General features: G+C 46.4%; 1 protein-coding gene and 1 non-coding gene across 3 annotated transcripts in view; one reads left to right on the top strand and one right to left on the bottom strand.

Annotated features, from left to right (window-relative positions):
• The window catches only part of Hunk (hormonally up-regulated Neu-associated kinase), a 99,231-nt gene extending 81,488 nt beyond the window's left edge, over positions 1-17,743 (bottom strand). For both annotated transcript variants that reach the window (XM_047565327.1, XM_047565326.1), the window contains exon 1: positions 16,676-17,743. In XM_047565327.1, the coding sequence (XP_047421283.1) occupies positions 16,676-16,936 (261 nt within the window). In that variant the 5' untranslated portion in view covers positions 16,937-17,743. The remainder of the gene's footprint in view (positions 1-16,675) is intronic.
• Positions 17,744-26,901: 9,158 nt separating this feature from the next.
• Positions 26,902-26,974, top strand: Trnaa-ugc (transfer RNA alanine (anticodon UGC)). The gene has a single exon. It is a non-coding gene; the product is annotated as a tRNA-Ala (tRNA).
• The last annotated feature ends 612 nt before the right edge of the window (positions 26,975-27,586 follow it).

The following is a 27,586-nucleotide window of genomic DNA, read 5'->3' as shown; positions in this document are numbered from 1 at the left end:
ACAATTCAGCATGGCAAACACCTTGACAAATGCAAGACTTGTCAGATCTAATGTGACCCTGGCTCCTCCTGGGCCTCCATATGCATATGCTCAGGATGACAGAGTCTCTGGGGTCACTGCAATATACCAAGTACCAGTCTAGCAGTCTTTCTAGAAGAAGCCACACCGAGCAGCTATAAGGTTACTTTTGCCTAGGCACCAGTGAGGCATGGCCCACCCAGCTGTTTGTTATAAATCATAAGTTCCTTTCCTAATGCTAAAATTTTTCCTCTGTCACAGAGAGATGGATGAGCCTCTCAGATTACACACAGAGAAACCCAAAACCGCCACGTTCCTTTCCCAGAAAAAAGGAAGAAAAGAAAATCCCTGTTCAAAGGCTCTGGCTTTCCATTCTCTCCAGTTGCATGTCATTGTATAGGTCCCTTATTAAATTGTGACACTATTTACTCATCCAAGAAAGGAAAAGCGCAGAGGGGGCCCATGAGCAATCGGCACTTCGGGGAGATTTTTCTCTCTCAACTTGTAGCCCGGGATCTCTCAGACCAGATTGAGCAGCTGCTTCAGCTCTTAACACACAGGAAGTCTGAGCCCTGGACCCTCATCATCAGATTGAGTGATGGCTCCGGAGACAGAAGGTGATAGGTCTTGAGGGTCCAGTGCAGGGCATTTCCCCAAGACCCTACTGGTTACACATGTTGCAGGATGTCTTGTGTCTCGCTGGTAGTGACTGACACAAATACACCGAATTTATTTCCCACCCAGATTCTTCGTCTTGCTTCTCTTTCTCTTCTAAAGAAAGCAGCAGAGTAGACTGCCAAAGACAGACCAGGACCGATTTTGCAGATCTGTACTTGAGTTTCCCTAAGTCCTGGGGTATTTAATCTGTCACTCTAGTAGGAAACATTTCCTTTTGCACTGTGACTGCATGAGTCCTGTCTATGATTCAAGCCCAGTTTCCATTCTACAAAGCAGGGTCCAGTGAGGGTGTATCTGATTTTTGAACCTGTTTATGGAGTCTTTGGTGCATTAGATTCCAGCACCCATTGGAAGGTATTACTGGGGGCAGAAATCCAGACCCCTCGTGGCTTGCCAGCCTCTGTCCCTGGAGGAAAGGGCAGATTTTTTTCTCCTGAAATGGGCCTGGTTGCTAAACACTACACCATGTAGCAGAATCCACTCAAAGAAGCATTTCTCCAACTGGTCTACCCAGAAGGGGGGCCTTCTAATTGGTCCACTTTTTCAAATTGGCCTATTCAGAATGGATGTCTTTTTCTAATTGGTCTTCCCAGAAAGGACACTCTTTCTAACTGGTCCGCCTAGGTGTAGCTTTTGTGATCTGTACAAAAGTCCCATACAGGTTATCAGCAGCTCCACATGAAGAAGGCAATCAGATGTTTGAATGAAAAATGGTCATCTTGATGGTCAGGGAAAGGTAATGTTTTGATACTTTTTTGTTTTTTGTTGTTTGTTGGTTTGTTTGCTTTTGCAGTGCTGGGGACGGAATCCAGACTTTCATTCACACAGAGCACGTGCCCGACCACTGAGCTACGTACCCAGGCCTGTTTCAGTTTGTTTTTAAACTAGTTATATCTGGGAAATTTTCCAGTAATGCATCTTCTGACCTCACAGCCCATTTAGCAAATGGCTTTAGATTAAGAAACAAACCTTAAGACAATCTTTATAAAAACGGAAAGAGACTTCCAGGAGTATAAAGGAATGGCATAGAAAAGGAGGTAGTCATCAGTTCTCCTCTCTTTTCCCGTTCCAGTCTTCTTTTCCCTTCCCCTAGGCCTAGGATGCCCTTCCCTTTACAACAAAGAAGTCTCAGAAAAAAAAAAAAAAAAAAAAGAAGTCTCAGACATGCTTTCTTTCAATTTGACATTTAATACTTTAAACTCCAAAATTAGTTCTAATTCAAGAAGAATTCCTGTCCCACAGGCAACAGGAAACAATCACTATCCTATTCTCACATCATAGAACAACTGGCAGCCAAATGTGGCTGAAAAGGTACAGGAATAAAGTAGCCTTGCAGGACAAGAGGCTTGGGGGCATCATAGCAATTGGAAACAGAAAATATGGCAATCGTAATGCAAGACAAAATTCTCTCAACCCAGTCCCAGCCTCTAAAGAGATCTTAGATCACGTGGACTTCTGGTCAAAGGTTAGATAATGAATGCAGCTAGGTACCCCCAAAAATCATAAATGTAGAAGAAATCATAACCCCTAAAGATGGTAAAATGTTTTGCTGACTGTTGAGGAAAGAGGTAGCTACCAAACCAAGAACATGGAGAATTAAGCTGTCCAATAAACCTTCCCAAACCATTTGGTAACTCATAGAGAATCACCTATAAATGTGTTCTTTCTTCCATTGTGAAAATGACTCTACCATCAAAGGACATGCAGTGCTAAGAAGGTAAGGAGGAGGTGAGGCTGCTAAGTATCCAGTTATAGCCTCCCAGTGCTATGGTGTCAATCCTAGAACTGTCAGGGACAGTGAGAAGCCAGGAGGGAGAGGGCAGGCTGGTTGGAGGAATATTTTCTAGGAGCCAAAGCTGCCGAGGAAGCTCCGGGCAAAGGCAGATAGGAGGGAAGTGGAATCTGAGGAATGCAGATATCTAGCCCCCCTGTAGTGTCCCCAAAAGGCTTCCAGGTCTCAGGGGGGTGATTAAGGCAGAGGGCCCCATGAGTTTCCTCACCTCCCCTCTATCCCCAACATGAAACTCCATCATCCCTGATCAACTAGGTGCAGATCTGTTTCTTGCTATCTTGAAGAACCTAATTTACACATACTTTTAAGTTTTAAACATAGCTCTGAGATTAAGTGAATAACCCACTGCCATTTGTTCACTAAAATAATAATGAATGTTTTCAAGCTATCTGTGTGTGTGTGTGTGTGTGTGTGTGTACTTTTTTTTTAAACCAAATACCCATTGAATATCCATGATATATTATTAGCATTATTTTACAGATACAGAAAGTAAAGTTAAGAGTATTTAAAGCAGAACGTGGTGGGGCATCCTGTAATCTCAGGGACTGAGGCTGACCTGAGATGGGAGAATCACAAGTGCAAGGCCTGTCTGAGCAACTTAGAGAGACTCTGTCTCAAAATAAATAATAAATAAAGAGTTGGAGATGGTAAAGCACGTCTGAGTTCAATCCCCAGTAAAAAAAAAAAAAAAGTTTTGAATGCCTTGCCCAAGATTACCCAAATACTAAGAAGCAAAACCACAGAACCAAAGTGATCATCCCAAAAGCCTGTACTTTAGTACATGACACCAATAGGTTAAGTCACAATGCAACAGGTTAGAAAAAACAGGCCAAAGTCCCTACCCAACACAAACACAAAGACTTTTCTGCAGAAAACAATGAAACACTGACAAAACTTACAGATAATGTATAAAGCAAAGCCAACAACAAACCCTCCAGTTCACATAAGCATAAAACTAAGGGGAAACAAACAAAAAAAATGAGTTGGTTTGAAGAGACAAAATATAAAATTTCATTGTGCCTCTGCCTCCTATTTAATGAATTGAAAGATAAATGACCAACTAGGAGAGAATATCTGCAACATAACAAAGAGAAAAGGCTAATACCCTTAATATATAAAGAGTTCATACAGTCAATAAGGTAAATAGGGGGAAATCATTAATGACAGTTTGCAAAAGAAACACATTTTCAATCAAGTACACCAATTATTATTAACTCTACTAATTATCAAAATGCAAATTTAAAAAGTCACTTTCATGCAATGGTGTATCATGTGGCATACAACTTCTGAAGTACAATTTGGCAAAATGACAAAAGCCTTCTAATTATGTGTCCTAAGGCGTGGCTCAGAGATGTACATATAAGAATAGTCATAGCAGCATCATTTATGTAGGGAAAATTTTGAAACAACTTCAGCATCTAACAATTGAGAACTGGTTTTACAGTAACTTCAAATAATGGAATGCTATCAAACTTTAAAAGAATATTTAGCAACATGGGAAAATGTTCTATTATCAGCAAAATAAAGAATACTTGCAACACAATGTGAACAGTATATTCCAATTTTGGAGCATAGGAATTCAAAGGGGGCAAAAGAAAAATCAAGTGATTTACAACAGATTGTGGGATTACAGGTGATTTTTATTTTCTTTTTTGTGTTTCTGTTTATTTCCCACAAGAAACAGAGGTCTGAGGGAGGGGTCATGTTTAATTCACCAGAAAGAAAATTACTGTTTGTAAGTCATCTAAAGCGGAGGGGGAGTGGATAATGAAGCAGAATGGATAAAGTGCACAGAGAGCAGAGTATGTGTGGGGGGTATTAAAAGAAAGCACATCGCAATTACCAAATATTAGCCCAGGATTTATTTGAATGTGTTACAAATCTCAACCATTCTAAAATGTACCTGTGACTGAACTCATTAAAGGAATGTTAAAATGCTAAATATTTGGTCAGAAGTATTTTTTGAATATTATTTTAAAACATGTAGGTGGAGGGTACTGAGGGGGTGAATGCAGATGGGGTACCCAGCAAAGGAAAAAAATCACAATTGATCATAGGAAAAACACTGAAGTGTCTGACAATTTATATGTGTTTAAGTACATATGCTGCTGAGTAATGAACCCCTTTGAAATCTGGAAAACATTCTTCATCTGATTATTAGGATTTTTAAAAAAACTTTTTTTGATTCCAAACACTCTTAGAGAGTGTATCAGCTGCTTTAATAGCCCTCTATGATTAAAAAAAAAAAAAAAAAAAAAAAAAGTAAAAAAACAGCAACACTTCAACACCCCATTCTTGATCTAGGAAAAAGCATCTCAGAGTAATGAATTAGGTAGGAGCACAATAGTCACATAGCACTTGCCCTCCAGAGGAAAATTCAAGTTTCATTACATCAAATTGGCCTTGAAACTGCAACTACTGCTCACAAATGTTAGTTTTTAATAGAATAAAATGTCATCCTATGGGAATGACGCATTACAAACCTGGAGAAGTGTTTTCAAAACAAGCTTTCTTTATTCGTATTATTAAATGTAAATGTTCAACCGAGAACTGAGTCATAGACTAGTTTCTCTAATTAAATTTTTAATCTGGAACAAAGAATGAATTGGAAAGCGACATGTCTATATCAGAGCAGCAGGAATTCCAATGAAAACCCAGATTACATAAGTGATAACACTTATCTTCATCCATTTGGTTTCACTGAAGGAGGGCTCAGATAAAGCGTTAAAATACTGATCCCAGACTCTACAGCCAACTTTCCTCAAGTTTTACTTTGACCCCAGGAACTTCCTCATTCCAATTGCCTCTGATGTCCCCTCTCTCAGCCCAAATGAGAACTATGAAAAGGTTTGAAAAAGCCCGTCTAATTCCAGAGAGTCTGCATATTACACTAGGCAAAATCACCAGGTATTCTGTTCTGCTTTTAATGAACATTCCGTGTTCATTCTTGTGAGGAGGGTTTAACAGAGACCTGAAGGGCCCATAGTTACAAAGCATTGTGCTACGTAAGACACACACTTGCAGCTTTACCATTGGATTCAAAAACCTCTCTCCTCTCATAGACTTTTCCCCCTCCAGTGCAAAAGAAAAACTAAAGTTAGACTGAACACTAACTTGAGCAACTCAGTCCTCCCTGCTTCCTTCATTAAGAAAGTCTCCTACAACAAAATGATGGCATGATGTCACTTTGCATGGTATTATGTAACTTATGTTGAATATTATATATACAAGTGCACGTGCATTTGTGTATATATATACTACACACAGCTGCCTTTGTGTGTGTGTGTGTGTGTGTGTGTGTGTGTGTGTGTATCTCAATGTGTGTTAATCAGAACACACATAAGCCATAAATGTTAATCATTATTCTTGTGATCAGTGCTGTGTTACTGCTTCAAGGTCAAAGAAAAGATCATGAGCTCATTTCCTTATGGTAGGTTTTTGGAGGTTCAGTTTTTGGTGATCTTGCTCCAGGAAGACAAACCTGGACTTTGCCCTATCATCCCTGAGATAGCAGACTCCGTGGTGGCTCTCTGAACTCAGTGGACACCCATTCTTGCTGTACACAGAGCTCTGGCAAAGAGCAGAGGACCAAGAGAAAGGCCTGATGGAACAAAATTGTCCAAACAGCAACAGGAAGATGGTCTGACAACTTACCAAAAAGCCATGAGGTAGGATATAAGACAATCAGAACTCAAGCAGGTGGGGAGATGGCAGAGGTAACGCAGGCAGGGGGATCGAAATGAAGCCAATGGCTCAGAAAATGGGCAAGGGAAGCAAGCAGGATTATAAAATGTTTTGGCAGGAACTTGGCTTTGGAGACTAATAAACTTATAAAAAAATTATAGTCAAAGAGACAGACGCCAAGCCTACATATATCTCCATGGGAAACATCCAAAGAAATGTATGTTTGCAAATAGCAGCTTCTCCCATCTGTTGCAGTGTTGGTACATTTTCTCAGGGAAGAGCTGAGGGTCCATTAGCAGTCCTGTGACACTGCAAAATATTTGTCTGCTTCTTGTTGATCACCTGTCACTCTGATCCCTAGGTACTTACCTTAACAAATCCCTGCAGAAAGCACAGCTATTTCTGGGACAGGATTTTCTACAGAGCGCCAGCCAAACAACCCGTTCAACCTCAGGCACTCCCAGAAGCAGCAAGGAGCATGAGAAACAGAAAATGCCTGTGGATCCACAGCCTGCCAACTTGTATACTGCCACCCAGGAGGCTGTCCGCCTGTCCTGGAAGATGGAAGCTTTCTTAGCTCCATCCCCAAACTATTTACCCAACACTTTCTCTGCGCCAGGTACTACTCTAGGTACCAGGAATAGAGACGTGGTCCATTCTTCACCAGGTTTACCGTCTAGTGGGGGAGTTAACAAAAAGCACATCGACACAGAAATATACACTGTGTTAGTCAGCTCTTGTGTTGCTGTGACCAAAAATACCTAAGAAGAACAATTGAGAGGAGGAAAAGTTTATTTGGGGTTCACAGGTTCAGAAGTCTCAGGCCATAGACAGTCAGTCCTTGCCCTGGGCCCAAAGGGAGGTGGCACATCATGGCGGGGAAGGGCCCAGCAGAGGAAAGCTGCTCCCCTCGTGGCAGCAAGGAAGCAGAGAAAGAGAGGGGGATGGGGCCACAGGGAAGATGCGCCTTCCAGGGCACGCCACCTCCTCCAGCCATGTCCCACCTGCCTACGGTATCCACCCAGTCTACGAGGATGGACTGGTTAGGTGACAGTTCTACAGTCCAGCCACTTCTCCTCTGAATATTGCTGCATGCACACAGGAGCTTTGAAGAGGGGGGGACTCATATCCAAACCACAAAATACACACAGGGCCCAGCGACAGTTCAGAGTCAAACTGTGCCCCCTCCATTCGTAAATCGGAGTCCTAGCCCTCCAGACCTCAGAATGTGACCTCATTTGGCGACAGGGTCTTCATAGAAGTTACTGAGTTGAAGTGAGGTCATTGGGGTGGACCCTGATGTAGTATGACCAGTGTTTAAATATGGAGAAAGAGGCCCACAGGGAAGACAATGTGAAGAGACACAGGAAGAAGATGCCTCTGAGGAGCAGGAGAGGCTCAGAACCGCCCCTCCCTCTTGGCTCTCCAAGGAACAACCCGCCAACCTTGACCTTGGACTTCTAAGCTTCAGATGCGGAGCCCACAGCCTCTGCTGTTAAGACATCCTGTCTGTGGTAGGTAGTTACTGCAGCCCGAGCAGCAGTGAGAAACACCCTGAGGAGAGCAGGGGTGACAGGGGACAGGGGCATTTCAGGGACAGCTGTCAGAGTGAGGTCACACTGATGCTGATTCCAACCAGCAGGACCCAGTGATTTCCCCACCAGTGCTGCTCCCCAGGGGGCCTCTCCGCAGGAAGAACTCAGAGTGCCAAGGCACATTTCTACACATGTGCACACGGCTGACTTGGTGCATTTGATGTCCAAGTTCCACAGTGGCTCTTGCTCCTTAAAAAGTCACTTCCCTCCACAGTCCCCCTTTTTCTTTGTCTTTGTCCCTTTGGGATGCTATAACAAAACACCACAGACTAAGTAGTTTGAAAAAACAGAAATTTCTCTCTCACAGTTCTGGATGCTATGAAGTCCAAGATGGAAGCTTTGACAGATTTGGTGTCTGGTGAGTCTGTATCCTGGCTCATAGAAATGGTATTTCTTATCTCATCACACGGTGGAAGGACACTAATTACACACAGGAAGCAGATCTAATTACCTCCCAAAGGCCCCATCTCCAAAGACCATCACATCTCCAAACAACCAATGCAACAATTCACCATAAACTATATTGCATTTCCCGTGAAGAGGTGATGGGACAGAGATGCAGCTTTGGCTTGTCCCAGCTAGGGTCAAGGTATGCCAGTGTCTACTCTCTATCATGCCTCTCCCCTGAAAGCCAGTAATGGCAGGGCTTGGATAATAACCAGGCATGCTTAGTTTAGGGTCCTGGTTATACAACTAACCCACCTAGCCTGAGTATGATCTGCTACTTTAGCCCAATTACACAGATGCTAACAAATCAAGGAGGTCAAAGCTTTGTCCCAGTGACCCACAAACCTCTCTCCAGTCAGCAGAGCTGACAAAACAGGCACTGAAGCAGTAGCTCTTAGCATTTTGGAAGCAAGTAACTCCTCATAAACCCTCTCCCCAGAAATATGATTACACATACAATCTTTAGGGGCTCATGGACATCCAACTCATTAGTGGACTTTTCTAGTTAGTGTAATTCATGGAAATAACCCCTGCAGATAGCAAAAACCACGAAGACACAAAGACACAAAATAAATGAGGAACGGGGAAAGATGAAGCAGGCTGCAAACCATACCACTCAAAGAGAACTAATTTCCTCCATATATAAAGAGCCCTGACAAATCAGTAAGAAAAAGACCAAATACCCAAGAGAAAAACTGGGGACCAAACATGAAAAGTGAACAGAAATGAAATGCAAATTGCCAAGGACGTGAGGAAAATTTACTCAATTCTCTTGTAAATAAGACAAACTATAAACAAGGTACCATGTTTGATCTACCATATTGGAAAAAAATCCAAAAAGTATGAGAATACCCTGTGTTGACAAAAATACAAAAAACAAACAAAACCAGACACCCCTACACCAAGTTGTGAGTATAAACTGGGACAACCTCTATGGAAGACAATTTGGTAGTTAAAACAGACATACAATTTGACCTAATAGTAAGAACTCACCCCTCAGATACATGGAAAACATTTACAAAATAACAAATGGGCATAGATATGCACCTCGGTATAATGTGGGAATAACAATCCCCCCAAAATGTATAAAATCTAAATATCCATTTACATGGAATGGTTAAGTCAGTATGGAACCTTCCTATACTGAACCCAATGCACAATTTAAAAAGAATAAGGCAATTCTACAGTAGTTCTGGGGGAGGATGTTCAAGAGGTATTGCTAAGTAACGAGAACATGGTACTGAATGGCTCATACGGTGCACAGACACATCTGTCCACACCCACACGTTTACAGATTCCAACATAGACATGTGTGTATAGGGCACCTCTAGAAGGATGCATGAGAAACGAGAACCTTGGGTCACCTCTGGGGACAGGACCCAGGAAAAGAGGAGCACACTGAGAGGCGGCTACTTCTCACTGTGAACTCCCTCAAAGACTCCGAATTCCAGACCATGAATCTGTATGACCTATCCCCAAACTCCACCAAGTGCATCCTAAAATCACAAAACAAAAAGAACCCAGGAATTAGAACTGCAGACTCGGGCACAGTGGGCACAGTGAGGTGATAAGAGGACATCAAAGGTGGTTCCGCCCTGAGTCATCTCAGAAGGTCCGAACTGGTACTTGAGTTGTCAAACCCATTTCCCACAGGCCCCTGAACGACTGTGGCCCCACTCATGATTAGGGGAGAAGGGTCTCTCCCAGGGAAGGCGATACTGTCTCTGAAGCAGGCACACAGGTGGACGAGTTAGCCAGACACTGTTGCCACAAACTTTTCCAGAGAAAACACACAGAGCAAAGGAGCCTTCAACCTGTAAGGACCAAGGAACACAGAGTCCCAAGCACTAAAACGGAGAGAAATGAGAGACCCGACTCTCACCCTACATGTTTAGACAATGGAACCTGCCCATCAGCCAGCCACCTTACTGGAGGCTGAAGTGAGGAAGCTGCCCGCTCCAGCCCAGTCCCTCTCAGCAGGCAGCAGATGCTGTGCTGCACCAGAGTCCCCCAGCTCGGGGCTCTCAACTCTGAGACCTTCCCAGGAACTGCCCTCAACACCTACCCTGTTCAAGGTCATGCCTCCTTCCCAGGGCCTGATCCCTGAATTAGAATAAAGGTCCAGTCTGCTCAGTTCAACTTGGACAAGGGCCAGCTCAGTTCTGGACTCCGGGCAGAGCTGTGCTCCAGACTGGATGGGAGCCTGGCTTCTCCCTCGGCACAGGGCTGCTCTGTCCCTCACACCCCTCCCCCACCTTCCCCTCACAGGTATTGACCCAGCCATGCACTCCCCGAAAGCACATTCATTTCCTTCCAGGGTCAGTTTGCCAGGAAGTCACCTGCAGCACAATACTGATGATGTAAGGTGTCTCGGGTTGAACTCTGCTCCCCCAGCCCCAAGAGATACCGCCAAGTACCTGTGAATGTGATCTTATTTGTAAATAATATCTTTGTAGATTTAATCAAGTGAAGATGAGAAAATACTAGAGGATAGACCCTAAATCCAAGGACTGGTGTCCTTGTAAGGAGATGGATAAGGAAACTTGGAAATAGAGGAGACACACAGAAGAAAGAAGACCATGTGAAGATAACACAGATCAGAGCACTGCAGCTACTAACTAGGAATTCCAAGGATTGCCAACAAGCACTAGAAGCCAGAAGAGGCAAGCAAGGAAGGATCCTCCCCTGAGCATTGACAAGACTTTCATGGTGGACTTCTGGCCTCCAGAACCGTGAGAGTATACATTTCTGCTGTTTAAACCACACAGTTGGTGATCATTTGTTACAGTCATCCTAGCAAACTAATAAAGAAAGTCACAGAATAAACCTACTCAGGGAATCTGTATGGTTTTGCTATGAGGTATCCCCCCAAGCTCAGGTGTGAGAAAATGCAAGAAAGTTTACAGGTGCAATGATTGGGTCATGAGAGTCTTAAGTTAACTGGGTGGTAACCGTAGACAGAAAAGGTGTGGCTGGAGGAGGTAGGTCACTGGGGGCATATCTTTGGGGTATATATTCTGTCCCTGGTGAGCAGAGCTCTGGCTGTTTCCCGATTGCCATGTCCAGAGCTGCTTTCCTCCACCACACCCATCCGCCATGATGTTCTTCCTCACCTTGAGCCCAGAGGAGAGTCAGCCATTTTTGGATTAAGATCTCTGAAACCATGAGCCAAATAAACTTTTCCTCTTCTAATTGTTTTTTGCCAATCTTTGGGTCACAGTCACACAAGGCTAACCAAAATAGCATCTCTCTCCTTAGTCAATACAAGTAAAAACAACAGCAAATTCATTCTCACCTGCCCAAGGTTGCTGCCAGCATCTAATGAGAAAATGCATGGCACATTCTGAATAAGCCATAAAACTCAAGACCACTGGACTGGATGATAAAGGAGAGATGAGAGCTCTCTCAAGTTTGTCAAGGCATCAACCTGGGCAGGCAGTATTTAGGCCCTAAGTTACTCCCTCCGTCCTGCTAGAACCTTACCAGCCAGCAGCCGCCCCACCAGAGAGCATGAAGTTCAATGCAGGTCAGCACTTGAAAGTGGCCAGCGCCTGCTCTGAGCAAATGAAGTGTCTGCACCACTTAGCGAAAATAAGTCTTGTCTACTGGGTTGCAATTAGCCAAGAGAGCAAGCCTCTAGGTTACCATGAATAATCAAGACAGGGTGTATAGTCCAAGGGAAATGATACTTCAAGTTCAAACTACCTTCCCACAGAGAACACTCAGCCCGCCCATCTCTTTGGGTGGACACGACTGGTGTCTCCCAACCCTTCCCGGGAAGGTAACCTCTGGGATGGATGATTGCCATGCTGCTCAGGGACAATCGGCAGCATGCACAATTCTATATTCTTGCAGACCTGAGTCTGATTGATATGTATGGAAACCAACACCTGCAGAGAAAATGTAGGGTTGTACTCCTCCTCGTGGGCACTGTTCTGCCCTGTTACGCTGGCTCGAAGCACCTTTTGAAGTCCATGGCACCTGTATCAATGAACACTAGGAACCCAGCTCTATGTGCCAATTTCCACCATTCCCAAGTACTTCAAAAAGATGAGGCAGGCAGGAAATTCAAAAGAATGTGCCCACAACTGCAGCATGCAATCCGGGAAATTATAGGCACTACCTTGTCACACAGGACACACTGAGCAGGTGCTTTGCAAATGCCTCCTTCTTGCCAAGAAGTCCCGCTGAGGATTAATAGGAATTTCCAGTTCTCTAAGCATTTCTGATTCCCAGAGTTATTACTCCTTAAACTTCTAGCACTTAAAAAGAAATACAGGATTTAACAACTGTTTGTTTCAGAAATACTTGCTAAAAACAGATGTGCCAAAAGGCCACCTCTAAAATTAGTCATATTTCCTGCTCTGCAAAACATAGTAAATTTTATTTTTAGTAACTCCTTCACTCCAGGTTATCTGTCACTGTCAGGCTCTACGTGTGATTATTGGCAACTTACTAAGCATGCAATCCTTATTTTTAGCCCAAAAAGAGCACTAATGAAAGTGATAAACAGGCTTTTTTTTTTTTTAACCAAAGGTTAGTACAAGATATTTAAATATCTTAATCAGTCATTATGAACACAACTTTGTCTCTTAATCTCAAAAGAAGGCAATGGTGACTCTGGTTGCCCTTATAAAGCACTTTTGTCTGCCTTCCAAATCAGCTCTATACTAGTTACACATTTACGCTTTGCTCAATAAAGCTTTTCTAACTATATTTTGTCAGTTTCTTAAAATGTAACAATAATCTATTATGGGTCAGAGACTGTGCACTTCATAGGTGTCAGGAGTCAATGCCAGGGACAGGAAGCACAGTGCTCTTGGCATTCCCACATCCTGACTCCAAACTCCTGCTCTGCAACTTTGTTCTCTGTCTCAAAGTCATTGAGAGTGATACTTTTCAGAATCTAATTCTGTAATCACTTTTCCTGGCCTAAACATCAACTTAGTCTCAGCCCTGAGTGAAAATGTTCCAATTAAGAATTTCATATGATCAAGTGAATATTTATTTTTAAAGCCAGATTTACAGAGATTGCATCTACTCAAAGCCAGAAGAGAGCAAAATTAGGTCTCAGCCTAAAGTCAACCTTTCTTTTCAAGCAGTAAAAGGGACATCTAGATTCAGATTACTTCCAGACAAACGACTTCAGGGGACAGACAGGTAAAAAAAGACTGTCCTGCAAGCACCAGTAGCAAAAGGGGCCCCTTGATAAGATAGGATTGTAGCCTGAAAGAGTCAGGAAAAAGTGGCTCCTTTGTCATCCAGACTCAGACAGTAATTCCAGGCAAAATGCGGAGAATTTCATTCACAGCACTTTGGAAATGTGCTTCAAACTGAAAACGCACACAAACACCACAATCACCAGCTCCTCCCCAGATGCCTTCCACCAGCAATATCCAGATTTCGGCACAAATCGCCCAAAAGAAAGTACATAGTTTGAGATCATAGCTATAAAACAGGTGGAACTCAGGGCACCCCCTCATCTTCTCTTTCTCTATCCTGTTGCATGAACTGATTTTCCAAGATAAGTTGCCCTGAATCCTTCCATTCGGGGTGGGTTGGGAGGATACATCTATTTCTAAATCATACTCATGATTTCCCTTTCCATACAGTCTGTGTCTTTTAAAAAAGAAGGAGAAAAATGAAGAACTTTATCCAAAAAGTATGCACCCCAAGAAAGGAGGAAATAATAGGGGAAAGGGGGTGCCTTCCAGGCTCCCTTCATATCAAGGTCTCCCATAGATCTGCTCCCTTTAATACAGCTTCCCCGGATGAAGCCTGTTCCTTTTAAAAAGGACTTGTGGTTGCAAATAGCCTGAGGTTGCTTTCACCTTTGTTTTGGTCTGTATTTAGTAAGGCAATACCCAAAACAAGAGTGGGAATGGAGACTCATTAACTCTGTGATCCTTCTCAAGCAGAGTCCTGCATGCAAGCACCACACACACACACACACACACACACACACACACAGACACGTTTTAATCTCTACAATCTGCTAAACTCCACATCTATTAGTTAAGCATTAAAGGTGCTGGATTTAGGAGATAAATGCTATGAATGACACTATTGTTTCTTTAAAGCCAACAACTGAGCGTACTAAAATCCAGATTTCTCCTAATGCTTGCAGCCACTAGACCCTGGTTCTCACGCTAGAGAGAAGCAGAGCTGGAAAACCAAGTTTTTCAACATAAACATCCCTCCCTGGCCTCTGCCTCCCCGCTAAGAACCACGGGCCTTAACTAGATCAAATCAATTGGTCCAGGGAAATAATTTTACATCCAATTAATACCTCCTCTCACTGCAAAGATGAAGTGAGAATCATCATTTAAGAAAGATAACATGGGGGCGGTGGAGTTGAGCACCGGAGGGTCACCAGGCTCCTCATTTGGAACTCATTTGAGCAGTAATTCCCCACATTCCAGGGGGCCCAGCATAGGGCTCTGAACCCAAGCACTAGGGGTAGTGGTTGAGCTCTGAATATGTCCTGGGCAGTTCAGCAAGGCCAAGAGCTTTATGCTATGAAGCAAAAATGCACTGGTGAGGAACAGAGGCACAGCCCAACAAGGAAAGTGGAGCAAAGCCAGAGAAGCTGCGGGGCAGGGCAGGGGAGATGAGTGTACTCCAAGTGTGAACTCATGTTTGCAGCTACCTGGTTTGCAGGGAGACTCCCCTCTTTTTGCTCCATTTAGAGAGGAAACATGCAGGACCAGACAGAATCCAATGTTTCCAATGAAATAAACTTCAACCACCCATTTACACAGGGACAGAAGTGAGCTCACCAATTAACGTGGCATCTAGGCGCCCTGAACAGACCCACCATATGTAAGGAGGACAGCCCACTCCAACCAAGGAGTAAAGTGATCCTTGCTCCCTTTGGACTAGAATGCTATTTGGAGGACTTTGACTTTTCATTTTTGCTTTTTATCTTTTTCTTTTTTTTTTTTTTTTCTTTGAAGACGACTGAAGTGAGTTGATATTGAACACTCACTTTTTACATGGAAATTCAGCCAAGAGGCGTCTTTGAAAACTACTCCCTCTTACCCCACTCACTCAAAATAAAGGGGTGCCCCAATCAAAATGGCTACAGAAATAAATGACAATTCACAAGGATGATGCAAATGCAGGGCACTCCAGGACAAAGTGGGGAAATAGGGAAGGAAACTAAAGGTAAGATGAGGCAGGGACAGAAAGGCAGGCAGCGCGGATTGCCTCTGCCACCAGAGGTCTCCAAGCAGTGAGACAAGACTCCAGGCTGGGTGGAGGATCCCACTTCTGAGGCCAGAAGGGTTTGGCTCTCTGGCTACTCGCCCAGTTAGGATGCCCCCAGCGCCCCTCCTCCCTCCAGGAGGGGCTGCTCCCCTCCAGTGTGAGCAAGTCCCGGCCTGGGGGTAATCTTGTCTTAGATGACATAAGCTGGGCAGCCTGGAGTAGCTCCAAGAGTTGGGCAACTCCCTGCCTGGGATGGCCTCACAGACAGGGTTGACCCAGCCTCAGAACTAAGTCACTATGTCTTGTGTTTCTTCTCATGTAACAGCACAGATCCATCAGCACCTGCCCTGGCAAGGGTTCACAGTCATCTCACTTCTGACTTGACTGGAGAGGTGTCCCTCCAGGTCTGGAGGGGCTCCTCCTTTGCTTGCCCCTTTTCTACAAAGATAAGACCCGCAACTCCCAACCTCTAAAGTCCGGGAATAACTGTGTGCAAGAAGTAGGGTGTACACTGAAGCTGCCTCCCCGGGGCTGGAGGGATCTGAGGGGTTGAGGGGAGGGAGGGTAGGGGGGAGAGTGGTTGGGGTGAGAATGGCTGGTGCTCCTAGGATACAGATGTGGGAGGGGCAGATGGAGAGAAGTGCGGGTGGAGGAACAGACGAGTGCAGTGGAGGGAGGGTATGTGAAATCTGTGCGCAGAAAATTCCCTAGCTGCCCCAGGCCAGAGGTGAAGAGGAATATCTGTAGGGTTTCAGCCTTCCCCCAGCTCCTCCGCAGAGCCCAGAAAGGGATCAGACCCTAAGCAATCCCTATGGCTGGCTAATCGCTCCTCCTGCCCCTCACAGGAGACCTAGGTCCTCTAGCTCTTGTTCTTGCCTCTCCAAGGATCTGTCTCCCCTACCCGCAGAGAGCGCCAAGTCCCCGACCCACTGCGCCCAGCTCCCCCTGCCCTGGTGTCCGCCAGGTGGCGCCTTTCGAAAAGCCAAAAGGTTATGTGGACCACTTCGCGGTGAGTCGGTTGCCACCTCCCATCCCCAGGATAAAGACCCCAGACCACCCATCAGTAGGTGCCACTGCGAGAGGCCGAGCGCGCGTTTGGCTCGACCCCTCTTTTAGCCAGAGAGGAGAGCCAGGTGGAGTGGGAGGCGCCTGGCCCGGGACGATGCTTTGGTACTCCCAGTGCAATGCTCTCTGCAGGGTCCGGCCGTCCGCTCCCTCCCGGAGCCCGTAACCCGCGGGCCCTGAGTCTCACCTTCTCTCCGGTCAGCACGTGCAGCCCCTCGCGCACCTTGGCAAAGGAGCCCTCGCCCAGCTTCCTGCTGCCGATGAGGTAGTTGCCCACGCGTTTGTGGTGCTGGAAGTCGCGGAGCCGCTCGCGGGGCACGCCGCTCACCCAGGCCGGCAGGAAACTTCCCTCACAGGCCGCCGCCGGCCTGGCCGCCTCCTCCGCGCCGCCGCCGCCACTGGGCGCCGCCGGCTCGCCGAGGAGCCCGTCTCCCGCTGCCGCCGGCATCGCGCTTGCCCGCGGCCCGCGCCGCTCGGACTCGGCTCCCGCGCGTGCAGCTCCTCCTTCTCCGGCTCCCAAGCTGCCCCGGCTCCTCCTGCCGCCACCCCAGCCACGGCCCCGCCCGGCCCGGGTCTCCGCGCCCAGCTCCCGGGGCCGCCGCGCTCACGCCCCCCGCGCCACCAAGCGCAGCGCGCAGACAATAGCGGCCGCCCAGGCGACGGGGCGATCCGGGACCCGCCCCCAAGAAGTTCTTCCTCAGAGGGTCGCCCAGGCTCCTTTCATGACCCCGCGATCCCGCCCCCGATCCCAACCGGTGGGCTGATGACAGTCACCCTGCTCGGGTTCGCAGGGATCTGCGCGCCAGGGGAGAGGTGCGGTCGGTGCCTGGGTCCCGGAGTCTGGGCGCCGCCTCCGCCTCCGCCCTCGCAGCAGCCGTCTGGCCCTCGCAGGCTCGGGTCCGGCTGGTTTGCTCCTAGCGGTGCGCAGGGCAGCCGCTCCCGCCCTAGAGGAACGCGCGGCGGGCTGCAAGCGCCCTCTGGAAGGCAGCAGAAGAAAGCCCCATTCAGTTTGAATTTGCAGAAATTTAATCCGGTCGCGGGCGGCGGGAACAGATGCGAGCTCCACTCCGCAGCCTGTGCACTTTCAAATCCCTTGTAGCCCCTCCTTCCCCGCGCGCAACAGCCAAACTCGCCCCTTGCCGGAGAGGGGAGGGGAGCGGCGAAGTGGGCGGCGGAGCCACCTGAGCGCCAGACTGGGGGACCCTGCGCGGCCTCGGAGACGCGCGCTCCCGGACCGCCCAAGTCGGGCGGCCTTCGTCTGTGCGGCTCGCTCAGATTCTGGGTTTGGGTTTTGTGGACCTCTCGGCGGTGAAATACCCCCCACCAGCCGCACCCACCCAGGGAAGGGAGGGAAAAGCTCTCGAACCCTGTGAACTGTGGGTTGGGTTGAGTTCCCAGCTCGGAGTCTAGCACACAGTAGGACCCCCTGGACCCTGGAAGGATGGCTAGATGGATGGGTCCAAGAAAGGATGGGGAGGTGGCAGGGCGAGTGCCCCTGTTCGCACGCAGACCCGATGGCTGGGTTGGAGGAGGAGCAGCCGCCAGCGTGATAGTAGCGGCTGCGACGTAGGAATCAGGGCGTCTGCTGCCTCTGCGTGAACGTTTACACCTTCTTTGCCTCCGTTTGAAACGCTGCCTTTGAGTGCAGGTGGAGCTGGATTCGCGCACGCCGCACCTAGGTGCTTTTGTTCTACGAGCGCTGTGGCTCTGTTCATCTCGCACAAACAACTGCAGCTGCTCTGACGACAGATACCCTCTTCAGGATCCCCAGCCTCTTCCTGAACCGAAAAATGAGGAGTCCTCTAAGGGCGAAGCTGAAGAGTAGGTAGGAGGGAGGCATTTGCAAACATACTACCTGTTGAGGAGCCCGCGTTTAATGCGAACTTAACCTCTGATTCGGTCCTCGCAAAGTTCCCTTCATTGTTTACTCCTCAGTAAACAAGTATGACATCGATCCACCTCGGTGCCGAGAAACTGGGGGAGGGGCACACAGCTGTCGTTAATCCAGGCTTGGGGGCTCCCAGACCCATCTGAAAAGTAACCCAGAGAAACCTCAGTTTTCTATTTTAAATAGATATGCTTTCGAATATGGTACTTTGAACCCCTCGTGCCACAAATCACCAACCTTGTTATTATGACAGAGCATTTTGTGGTTTCTGTTGGTTCACTCCTTGTTCCCATTTTCCCTTATTAAAGATACAATTTAATTTTTTTTTTCTCGCTGTGCTTAAGGGACTTTTTTATCCCCGGTCTACCCCTACAATTTGTGCAGTACTCCAATAGCTTTCATGTTTCTAATTCAGTAATCGGATTCTAAGAGGACAGAAACGTGGGAGAGAGATGGTGCCCAGCCAGTGCCAGCAGAGTAGATGTTCTACAAATGTTTAATGAATGAGGAATATGGGGGTCACTTTGGGGTCAAAACCATTTTGAATCTTCCCTCAGAAAAGGTTTTGGAGTTTCTCCAATGTTGTATTAATTTTTAAAGAATTCTATTTTAATTTTAGGACATAAACTTTTTATGAAAATTCAGAGATTTCTTTATTACAGTTTAAGGCAAATTTCAGAGATTGCTCATCAAAGTATTTTTATGGAAAAAAACAACACAAAACTGCCCCCACACAAATTGGGGAAGACATTTACAATGAAATAGAGATATTTCTCTCCTAAAATGTTTCAATTATCCTCTCAAGGTGGAGAAGTCAGGAAAGGGGTGAAAAGGAAAGAAAATCCAGGCCCTTTAAATCTTTTTCAAGCCTGCCGTCTGGGTTTGATTCAAGTTCACTGCTAATTCCATCAGCTGGGATGAATGCCAAAGAGAAGTCCAAATCCTACCCTGCCTGAGCTTAGTAACTACTTTTTGAACTACAGGTCCTGATCTTTGAAATGGGCATGTTTAATAAAGAATGACTCCAGAAACTCCTTTCTGTAAGACAAATTGGTACACAGAACATTGTATTGCCCTAATATTAGATATGGAGGAAATATCTAATTGAATAGAACTAGCCCAAATGCAATTCTGACTATGGCCACCTGCGGGATCCCTCTGGGCATTACATTCCAGCTGTCTTCGTGCAGGTTTGGACTTCTCTACCTCCACACCTTTGCCCATGCTATGTTCCCCTCCAGTCTGCTGTCTCTGACCCATTGTCACCTGGCACAGGTATTCCCTATCCCACGAGGTCCTCCCCAACCAATGAGCTGCAAGAAGCTAATCACCCTTTTGTGCTCTTACTTCACAGTGCTTATCTCACCTCCTTCTCATGTCTCACATATTATTTCTTACGAATGTCTTTCTTCTCTTTTAGATTCATTAAGGGCAGGGGCTAATTGTGATTTTATTTTTCTTTGCCCTACAATGCCTAAAGCACGGTGCCTGCGACATGGTCATTGTTCAATAAATATGTGTTGAATGCATGAAAATAATCATTCACTAAATTCTCAAGTGAAGTCTGCTTGCTCCGGGTAGCAAGACCCCATCTACCCTTGGGGAGACATTGCTAATAACTGTAAGAGCATCTTTAGTTACATTGTTGGTTGTCTTTGGGGACCAACAAATATAATCATTTGTCAAAGAAGGTCTGTTCTCTAATATGGATGAGTTAACCCTTTCAAAAACATCACCAATCAGAGAGGGCTGGAGAGCCTGGCAGAGCTGACTCGGTTGACTTGGACCAGCTGCTTCCGTCTTCCTCATCTCCTTCCCCATCTCCTTCCATATGGCTGAGGGGCTGTCTGTGTGCTCCCACAGAACGCCAGCTAGAAGACCCAGCTGGAAGCAGTCAGAGACAATTAGAAGTAATCAGGCTGGCACGGCCAGGAAATGAGAGTTGGCTACAAGGGGTTAGACTGGCAGAAGCTGCCTGGTGACTGGATAAGGAACAGACAGAAACCAAAGACAGCAGGCATGAGAAAAACTGGATGACATCCTGTGCACTCTGTGCACTCATTGTCCTGAACAAAGCATGTCATAGAACAGACTCTGGACTCGAACCCATGTCCCCAGAGCCTGTGTCCACCATGATTCCTGTCATGAGACCCAGCAGTGGAATGTGCACGGCAATGAGGCTGTGGAAGATAGGACTCCTCGGTCAGAAAGTGTGTGTAGGCAGCCTGTCATGTTGAGGAACAGGGTGTCACCAGCGCCCTGCAGTGAGGTACTTCTCAAACATGAATCATGACAACGCACTTCTCAGTGCCTTGGTTTCATTAATCTATAAAACAGATTTTAGGGGATTTGAGAGAATGAGTGAGATTATGCACCTAAAGTGTTTAGCTCAGCGCTTGGTACGTAATAAACACATGTCCATTTTAGTTCTCTCCTTCAGTATTACTGTCATCATCACAACACAGACAGAAGTCACTGAAGAAGGCCCCAGGAGTCCTTGTTACTGATGAATTGCAAACACGACCTCCAGGATGGATCTCTTCCCTGAATCCAGAGTCCTGTGGTCAGTCTTCTTCATTGTCTGATTTCACCTAGGAATACACACACACGCACACACACACCCCTTCCTGCTCCTGTCCTAGGGCTTCACCTAAATTCACCAAAAATCTAGCAGTCATCCTTTGCTTCCTCATTCATCAGCAAATACCGCATCTCATGACTCCCACCCACCTCTATCACACTCTTCAAGCCACCATCCTCTCTCACCTCCTAATCAATATCCCTTGCTTCCTCCACAACAAGCCAAAACCATCTCTTAAAAATGGGAACCAGGCTGGGCACAGTGGCACACGCCTGTAATCCCAGCCCAGGGGCTCAGGAGGCTGAGGCAGAAGGATGGCGAGTTCAAAGCCAGCCTCAGCAACTTTGCGGGGCCCTAAGCACGTTAGCAAGACCCTGTGTCTAAATATATAAAAAGGGGCTGGGGATGTGGCTCAGTGATTGAGTGCCCCGAGTGCCCCTGAGTTTGATCCCCAGTACAAGGTGTCCATGGAACCTTTGCCCCCCAGGAAAGCAGTACTCACCATGGATGTGCCTTGTCAGTCCCCAGGAGCTGGATGGAATGGCTATTTCAGGAAGAAAAGTGACCCCACATTCCACATTAGGTGGGCCTAGGGCTTTAGGATTTCACATCTTGGTGTTTAGTCCCTGACTCCAAATCCCTGCAAGAGGCTATTGAGAAGGAATAAAATCTAGAATATTCTGTGGGGAAGACACCATCACACAGTCTCCCCTGCATGCGATTCTCCTCTGGAGGCAGCGTGCCATCTTACATCAACTCCGGTGTCTTCCCTGGCTCTACAAGGGTCCAGCACCTGCACCCCCACTTGCCTCTCTGCCCCAACATATTTCTCCCCTCCCCTCCCCACTCATCTACTCCAGCCACACGGGCCGGCTTTCCCAGGGGTCTTTTACCTTTTCTCATCCTTAGAATATCTGTCCTCCAAATGCCTACAGTGCTGGCTCTCTCACCAACTTCCAGTCTTTACTCAGATGTCACCTTCTCTGTGTGCCTTTTCTCTCACCTTTGCTCTGCAATGCAAATATCCCCAGACTTCTCCCCGCCTCCTGCTCCCCATCTTCCTGTTCCCCCTTCCTTGCTTTGTTTTCCTTCACGGAACTGATCAACACCTCGCACATCATATAGTTGCTTTGCTTGTTTTGCTTATTGTTTGTCTTGTTTTCCAGAACGTCCATGAGACCTGGAATTTGGGTTAAGGGCACTATGGGGGGGGGGGGGCGCAGGGACGACTCAATACAAAATTGTGGCGGTGGCATGAATTTGTAATTCACCATAATGAATAAGAAGGCAGAAGACAGAAACAACAAAACTGGGTCCTGCCAGAGAGGTATGCATCCTAAGGGCAGATGGGAAAACAGTATTCATGCCACAAAGTGAACGAACTTCCATCCCAAGATCCACACTTGTTTTAAGGTAGGAAAGGAAGGCTTAGTGTTAGCACTAAGCTTCTTGATAGTGGCTGGCAGGGTGCTGTCTATTTCTTACTGGGGACTGGACAGAGCCTGCAGTAGCTGATCTAGAGAGTCAGTACATCCAATGGGCAACTATACCATGTGGCCTGCAGACAGAGATGCAGTGAAAGATAGAGCTCTCTGGGTCCAAGCCCACTCCCCATTCCCCCCATTCAAGGAAGACACCCAGGTCGACCTGATCTCAGCAGCCTGCCTAGCACAGATATACGGATGCGGACAAGAGGCGGCGCCCCCTGCTGGTCGACTCTGCTCTGCGTTTCCCCACAGCACAGCGAGGCAGTCCTGGGAAAGATATGCTCAGACCAGAACCTCGCTCACCACTTGGCCCCACGGCGCTGGGCGGGATGTTATAATCTCTGAGCATCAGTTTTCTTCATCTGGAAAGGGAAAAACTTTTCTGTCATTCTTAAGTCCCAGGACAGTTGCCAGGATAAAATGAGACAAATCTATGCAAATACACTACAAAAATAGAAGCTATTTTGGTTATTGTTCTTAGCACAGTAGTCTTACATCAGAGTGGAAAGTGTCTAGTACATAAATCAGAAAATGATACATTTCAAATAAAACAAAGAGTGAATGGTCCAAAAGACATGGCTGTTGAGCTCCTTTTGGTGGAGGCTTCCTGGTGAGCGTTAGCATGGGACGCAAACACCTCCGTGCTTTGTGCCCACAGCCACAGGTCCAGCTACATGCATGCCTCTACTCCAGCACCCGATCCCTGACTTTCCAGGTTTTCCCCTTTCAGGCCTATGATCCTCTGGACAAGCCATCTGTTGCTGCTGTTCAATCTGTCTGTGTAGAAAGGTAGAAGATTAGTAAGGATGGATAGATAGATAGATAGATAGATAGATAATTGATAGATAAGTGATCAATAAAGAGATAAGTTAATATGTGGTTATAAATTCATATATGGACATAGAAAGAGATGATAGATGATGGCTAGTAGATGATAGAAAATTGGGTAGATTACAGAGAGACACACTAATCAATAGATGACAGATAAAAATAGATGATAGGTAAGTATAAAGAAATAGAAAGATGATACTAGAGAGTAGATAAATAGAAAAATAGATGAATAGATGGGTGGTGATAAACTAGAACAGGAAGAAAGGAAGAGAGGGAGACCTGGAGAGAGGGAGTAGACATTCTGGACCTATCCAGGAAGATGGCCCAGTGCACAGTGAAGCTCCTTCCACCAGGGTATCCCCGGCTACTGTCTTTAAGGCCCACCCCAGGGTAGCTATAGTGCAGGCACTGTGGCTCTTACACCATCCCGGGTGTGAGCTCGTGCCTCTTCCACCTCATCGGTGGGTGATCAGTGGCCCTTGCTGGATGCAGCCACAGAGTGAGCTAAGGGTGAGCCCCGCAGCAGACGAGGCTGGGAGTTCTGGGCTGGCTGCTTGGGCAGCTGCCTTGGCCCTTGGGTCCTACTCAGGCTTCACCCTGGATACACCGCTTCTTTCTCTCTTGGCAATGGGTGCTGCTGAGCACACCCAGTCTCATAACCTGATGAGTCGGAAGGACCCAGGCTGTGCTGAGCAGCTCTGGAGGAATGGCCACTTGGTGTCCATTGCTCCCTCTCTACCAGAGGCCAGGGGCAGAACACCAACAGCTCTTCCCTGAAGAGTATGAGGTTTTCTACTTCAGAGGGCACAGCCTTGGGCTGGGGATATAGCTCAGTTGATAGAGTGCCTGCCTCCTAAGCACAAGGCCCTGGGTACAATCCCCAGCACCACAAAAAAACAAACAAACAGAGGTCACAGCCTTGCTGCAGAACTCAGGGATCTGCTTACTGTAAACCTCACATGGAAGCTTCTCCATGCCACTGATGTCACTAGTAACCTAAGGTCTGCTAAATCATTTGGCCCAAGCAGCAGGGCTGTTTGCACAGAGCCTGGATCCTCAACAGATCTCTCTTCTACTCTTTACCACTGGTAGCCTCCCTTGTATCCCAGCCAAAGAATATTCCCAAGTATGAAACAGGTGCCCCCAGAAACCAGGAGACCTACCAATATTATGCTTCCTTCTTCATTATGGGAACTGCAAGATACAATCTTTTATCCTTAACCTTGAAGTGAATGCCCAGCTTGCCTTAGGACACTAGATTCTTAGGACTGAAGGACAGGCCTCTAAAACACAGGATTTGGAACCCACGTGTCTCTCTAAAACCTCCAGTTCACTTGCTTCTTACTCATCCATCCAATGGATATGAGGCATTGAAATAGGGGACCAGGTGATGTCCTGCAGGATGCTCAGTGGGGTCAGTACTCTTTGGACAATACATGAGAGAGGGCAGGAGTGTTAATAGCCCAAAGGGAGACTGTAAACATATACTATTTTCTGATCTGAGTGACTGCAAACTTAATTTTTCTTCTTTCTGATGATAATTGAAAAGGAAGCATTCACCAGATTGATGGTCACATACCACATATTAAAGTCTACGTTCACCTATTTTAGTAACGGTGCTGCTTCAGCAGTTGTAATTTGGGCTACTTCTGTTGGAATTTGCAGCAGTGCACTGTCATTGTCCAGGATCCAGTGTTTTCTGCAGGAGTCAGGCTGCTGAATGAAATGGAGGTATGCTGGGGATAATCACATCTGTTTCAGCGGCGTCCTATCTCTGGCATTCTTTATGAGATGTGCAATTGTCTTTCAGTTTTAGGGTCTTCCACCTGGCCTTCTCCCCTATAACATCTCTTACTCCAAATAATCAATGCAGCAGTTGTAACAGGTCCCACATATGTCCATTCCAATTGTGTATTTGGAAACTGGGAAAACCATCCCATGAGTCCATAGATACAGCTACCAAAACTCCATTGATATTCTTCCCCCCATCCACCCCCACTCCATCAGGGGATCCATGATGAGCCTTCAGGTCTTTGGGTATCAATTCAGGCCTAATAGTCCTTGAAATGTTTGGGTATTTCCCTATGCTAATTATTTATCAATGTATAACAAATCCCTCCCAAATATAGTGGCTTCAAATAGCAATAAACATTCATTATCTTCACAGAATATGGGTCAGGAATTTGGGGTTGTTCTGACTCAGGGGCCTCTCACGAGATTGCTGAAGGCTTTACTGAGGCTGGATGCCGTGCCAAGGTTTGTCACTGGGAACTTCATGCCGGCGGCTGCCAGGAGGCCAGAACACTTGAACCTTTGCAAAGGCTGGTGTGAGTGTCCTTATGAGAGGTCAACTGACCTCTCTCAGATGCACTGATCTTTAAGAAAGGGCAAGGGGGAAGCTATCATGTATTTATGACTTAGAATTAGAAGCCCCCCCACCATGGCTTCCACCTCATCGGTTGGTGACACATCTCAGCCTTATTTAGCATGGACAGGGACCACACAGACATATGCAGTGTAGGAGGTTAGAATCACAGGTTCCATCTTGAAGGTCAGCTACCACACACCTTTCTCTTCTGTGTGGTTCACCAAGTGAGTGACCAGAGGTCCCTCTAGGGACAGATTGGCTGGATCGTTACTGTGCATGTTAGCTGTAATATAGTAAAGTCCTTCTTCCTTCCTAAAGACCCGGCCTTTCCTTCAGTCATCAGTTTATAGTTTGGAAAACTGACTTAAGTTTGTAAATGGACTGAAGAGTCATGATTTGGTGACTGGACAGCTGCCTTCAGCCTCCTGATCATTCATCCTTGACTTCTCCTACTTGCATAAATGAAGTAAGTCTTCCTTTGCTTACCATCCGTCTCACCCCTGACATCACATTCTTTGGTCCACAGCGCTCTGTGGGGAGTCCTCCCTGGCAGCCACTCCAGTCTGGTTTTCCTCACAATAATGGACCTGCTGGTCTTCTGGTGACCAAGCTCTGCCACCTGGCCTCTGTTAGTTTGCAGTCCCATGAAACTTGTTGATGCCAATGAGCCAATTCTGCAATGGCATCTCCTTCTGTAGCCCTGGGACTGCCACCACCGAGTTTCTCAGGGCACCAGTGTCCCTCTCACCAGCACACTCCTTAGTGCTAAGAAAATGGAAGGTCCTCTGGGCCTTCATGTGGAATGTTACCCATTCTGCTGTAAGGTGAATGTTTGTATCCCTGCCAATCATGTTGAAACTTCATCCCCAATGCAGCGGTCATAAGAGGTGGAGCGTGCAGGAAGTGATGTTCTGTGCCCTCATGGATGAGATGGGTTCTGAGGAAAGAACTGGAGGAACTGCCCTCCGAGGGGAGATGGAGCTTGAGGAAATGGTGAGAAACAGTTCTGGGAGGAAAATGTAGCAGGGACAAGAGCCTACACTGGTGAAGGGAAGTTAGTCTTCCAAGGAAACGTGGACATGAAAAGTAAAATAAATGTGGAAAACCAGACGCTCTGTTTAGGCCAAAGCATGCTATTCCAAATACAAACCAATCTCAGAATCAATAAGTGTATCCACATTTAAGCTCCTACCAACAGAAGTCAAGAAGCATTACAGAAAATTCAAGAGTCTAGCCTTGTATCAAAAATTTAAGGGCTGGGGATATAGCTCAGTTGGTAGAGTGCTTGCCTTGCAAGCACAAGGCCCTGGGTTCAATCCCCAGCATCCCCCCCCAAAAAAAAAATATATATATATAATATTTAAATGAGGTCCACCTTAATTAAAGTGAAAATTGTAGCTTTTTGGTGATGCAGCATACAGTTCAAAAGAAAACAAGTGTAAAATAAAGTTTTGACAACTGACCGATGGTGTGTGTTTACCTCCAAGAAAATCTGAAGATGGCCAAGCACTGAGGTAAAAGTCACTTTGTGGAAATGTGCTCAAAGGAACAAATTTAATCCTTGAGAAAAAAGAAATGTGGGAAGGAGATGCTATTTGTGCATTGAGATAGTGGACTATTTCCATTTCAAGTTACTTAAGATATCCGTGTGCCTCTGGAGTTTCAGAAATTTGAAGTAATAATTCAGATAACTAAAGAATGTTTTTCACAATTTCTATGGACTCTAAATAGGATCATCCAACAGCGATGTGGACCTGACTTTGGTGTGGAGACTATGGAATTCTCTGCTGAGACAGTGTCTCATGGCACCATGACTTATGAATTCTGCCTATTAATAGGAGTCAGATTCTTTCCCAAGGGACTCTGGCCAGAGAGAGAGAGAGAGAGAGAGAGAGAGAGAGAGAGAGAAATATAGACACTTCTAAGTGCACCCTGTTGTCCTC

This window comes from Sciurus carolinensis, chromosome 9 (assembly GCF_902686445.1).
Source record: "Sciurus carolinensis chromosome 9, mSciCar1.2, whole genome shotgun sequence".
Lineage (NCBI taxonomy): Eukaryota > Metazoa > Chordata > Mammalia > Rodentia > Sciuridae > Sciurus > Sciurus carolinensis.
This window is presented reverse-complemented; position numbering and strand designations above follow the sequence as displayed.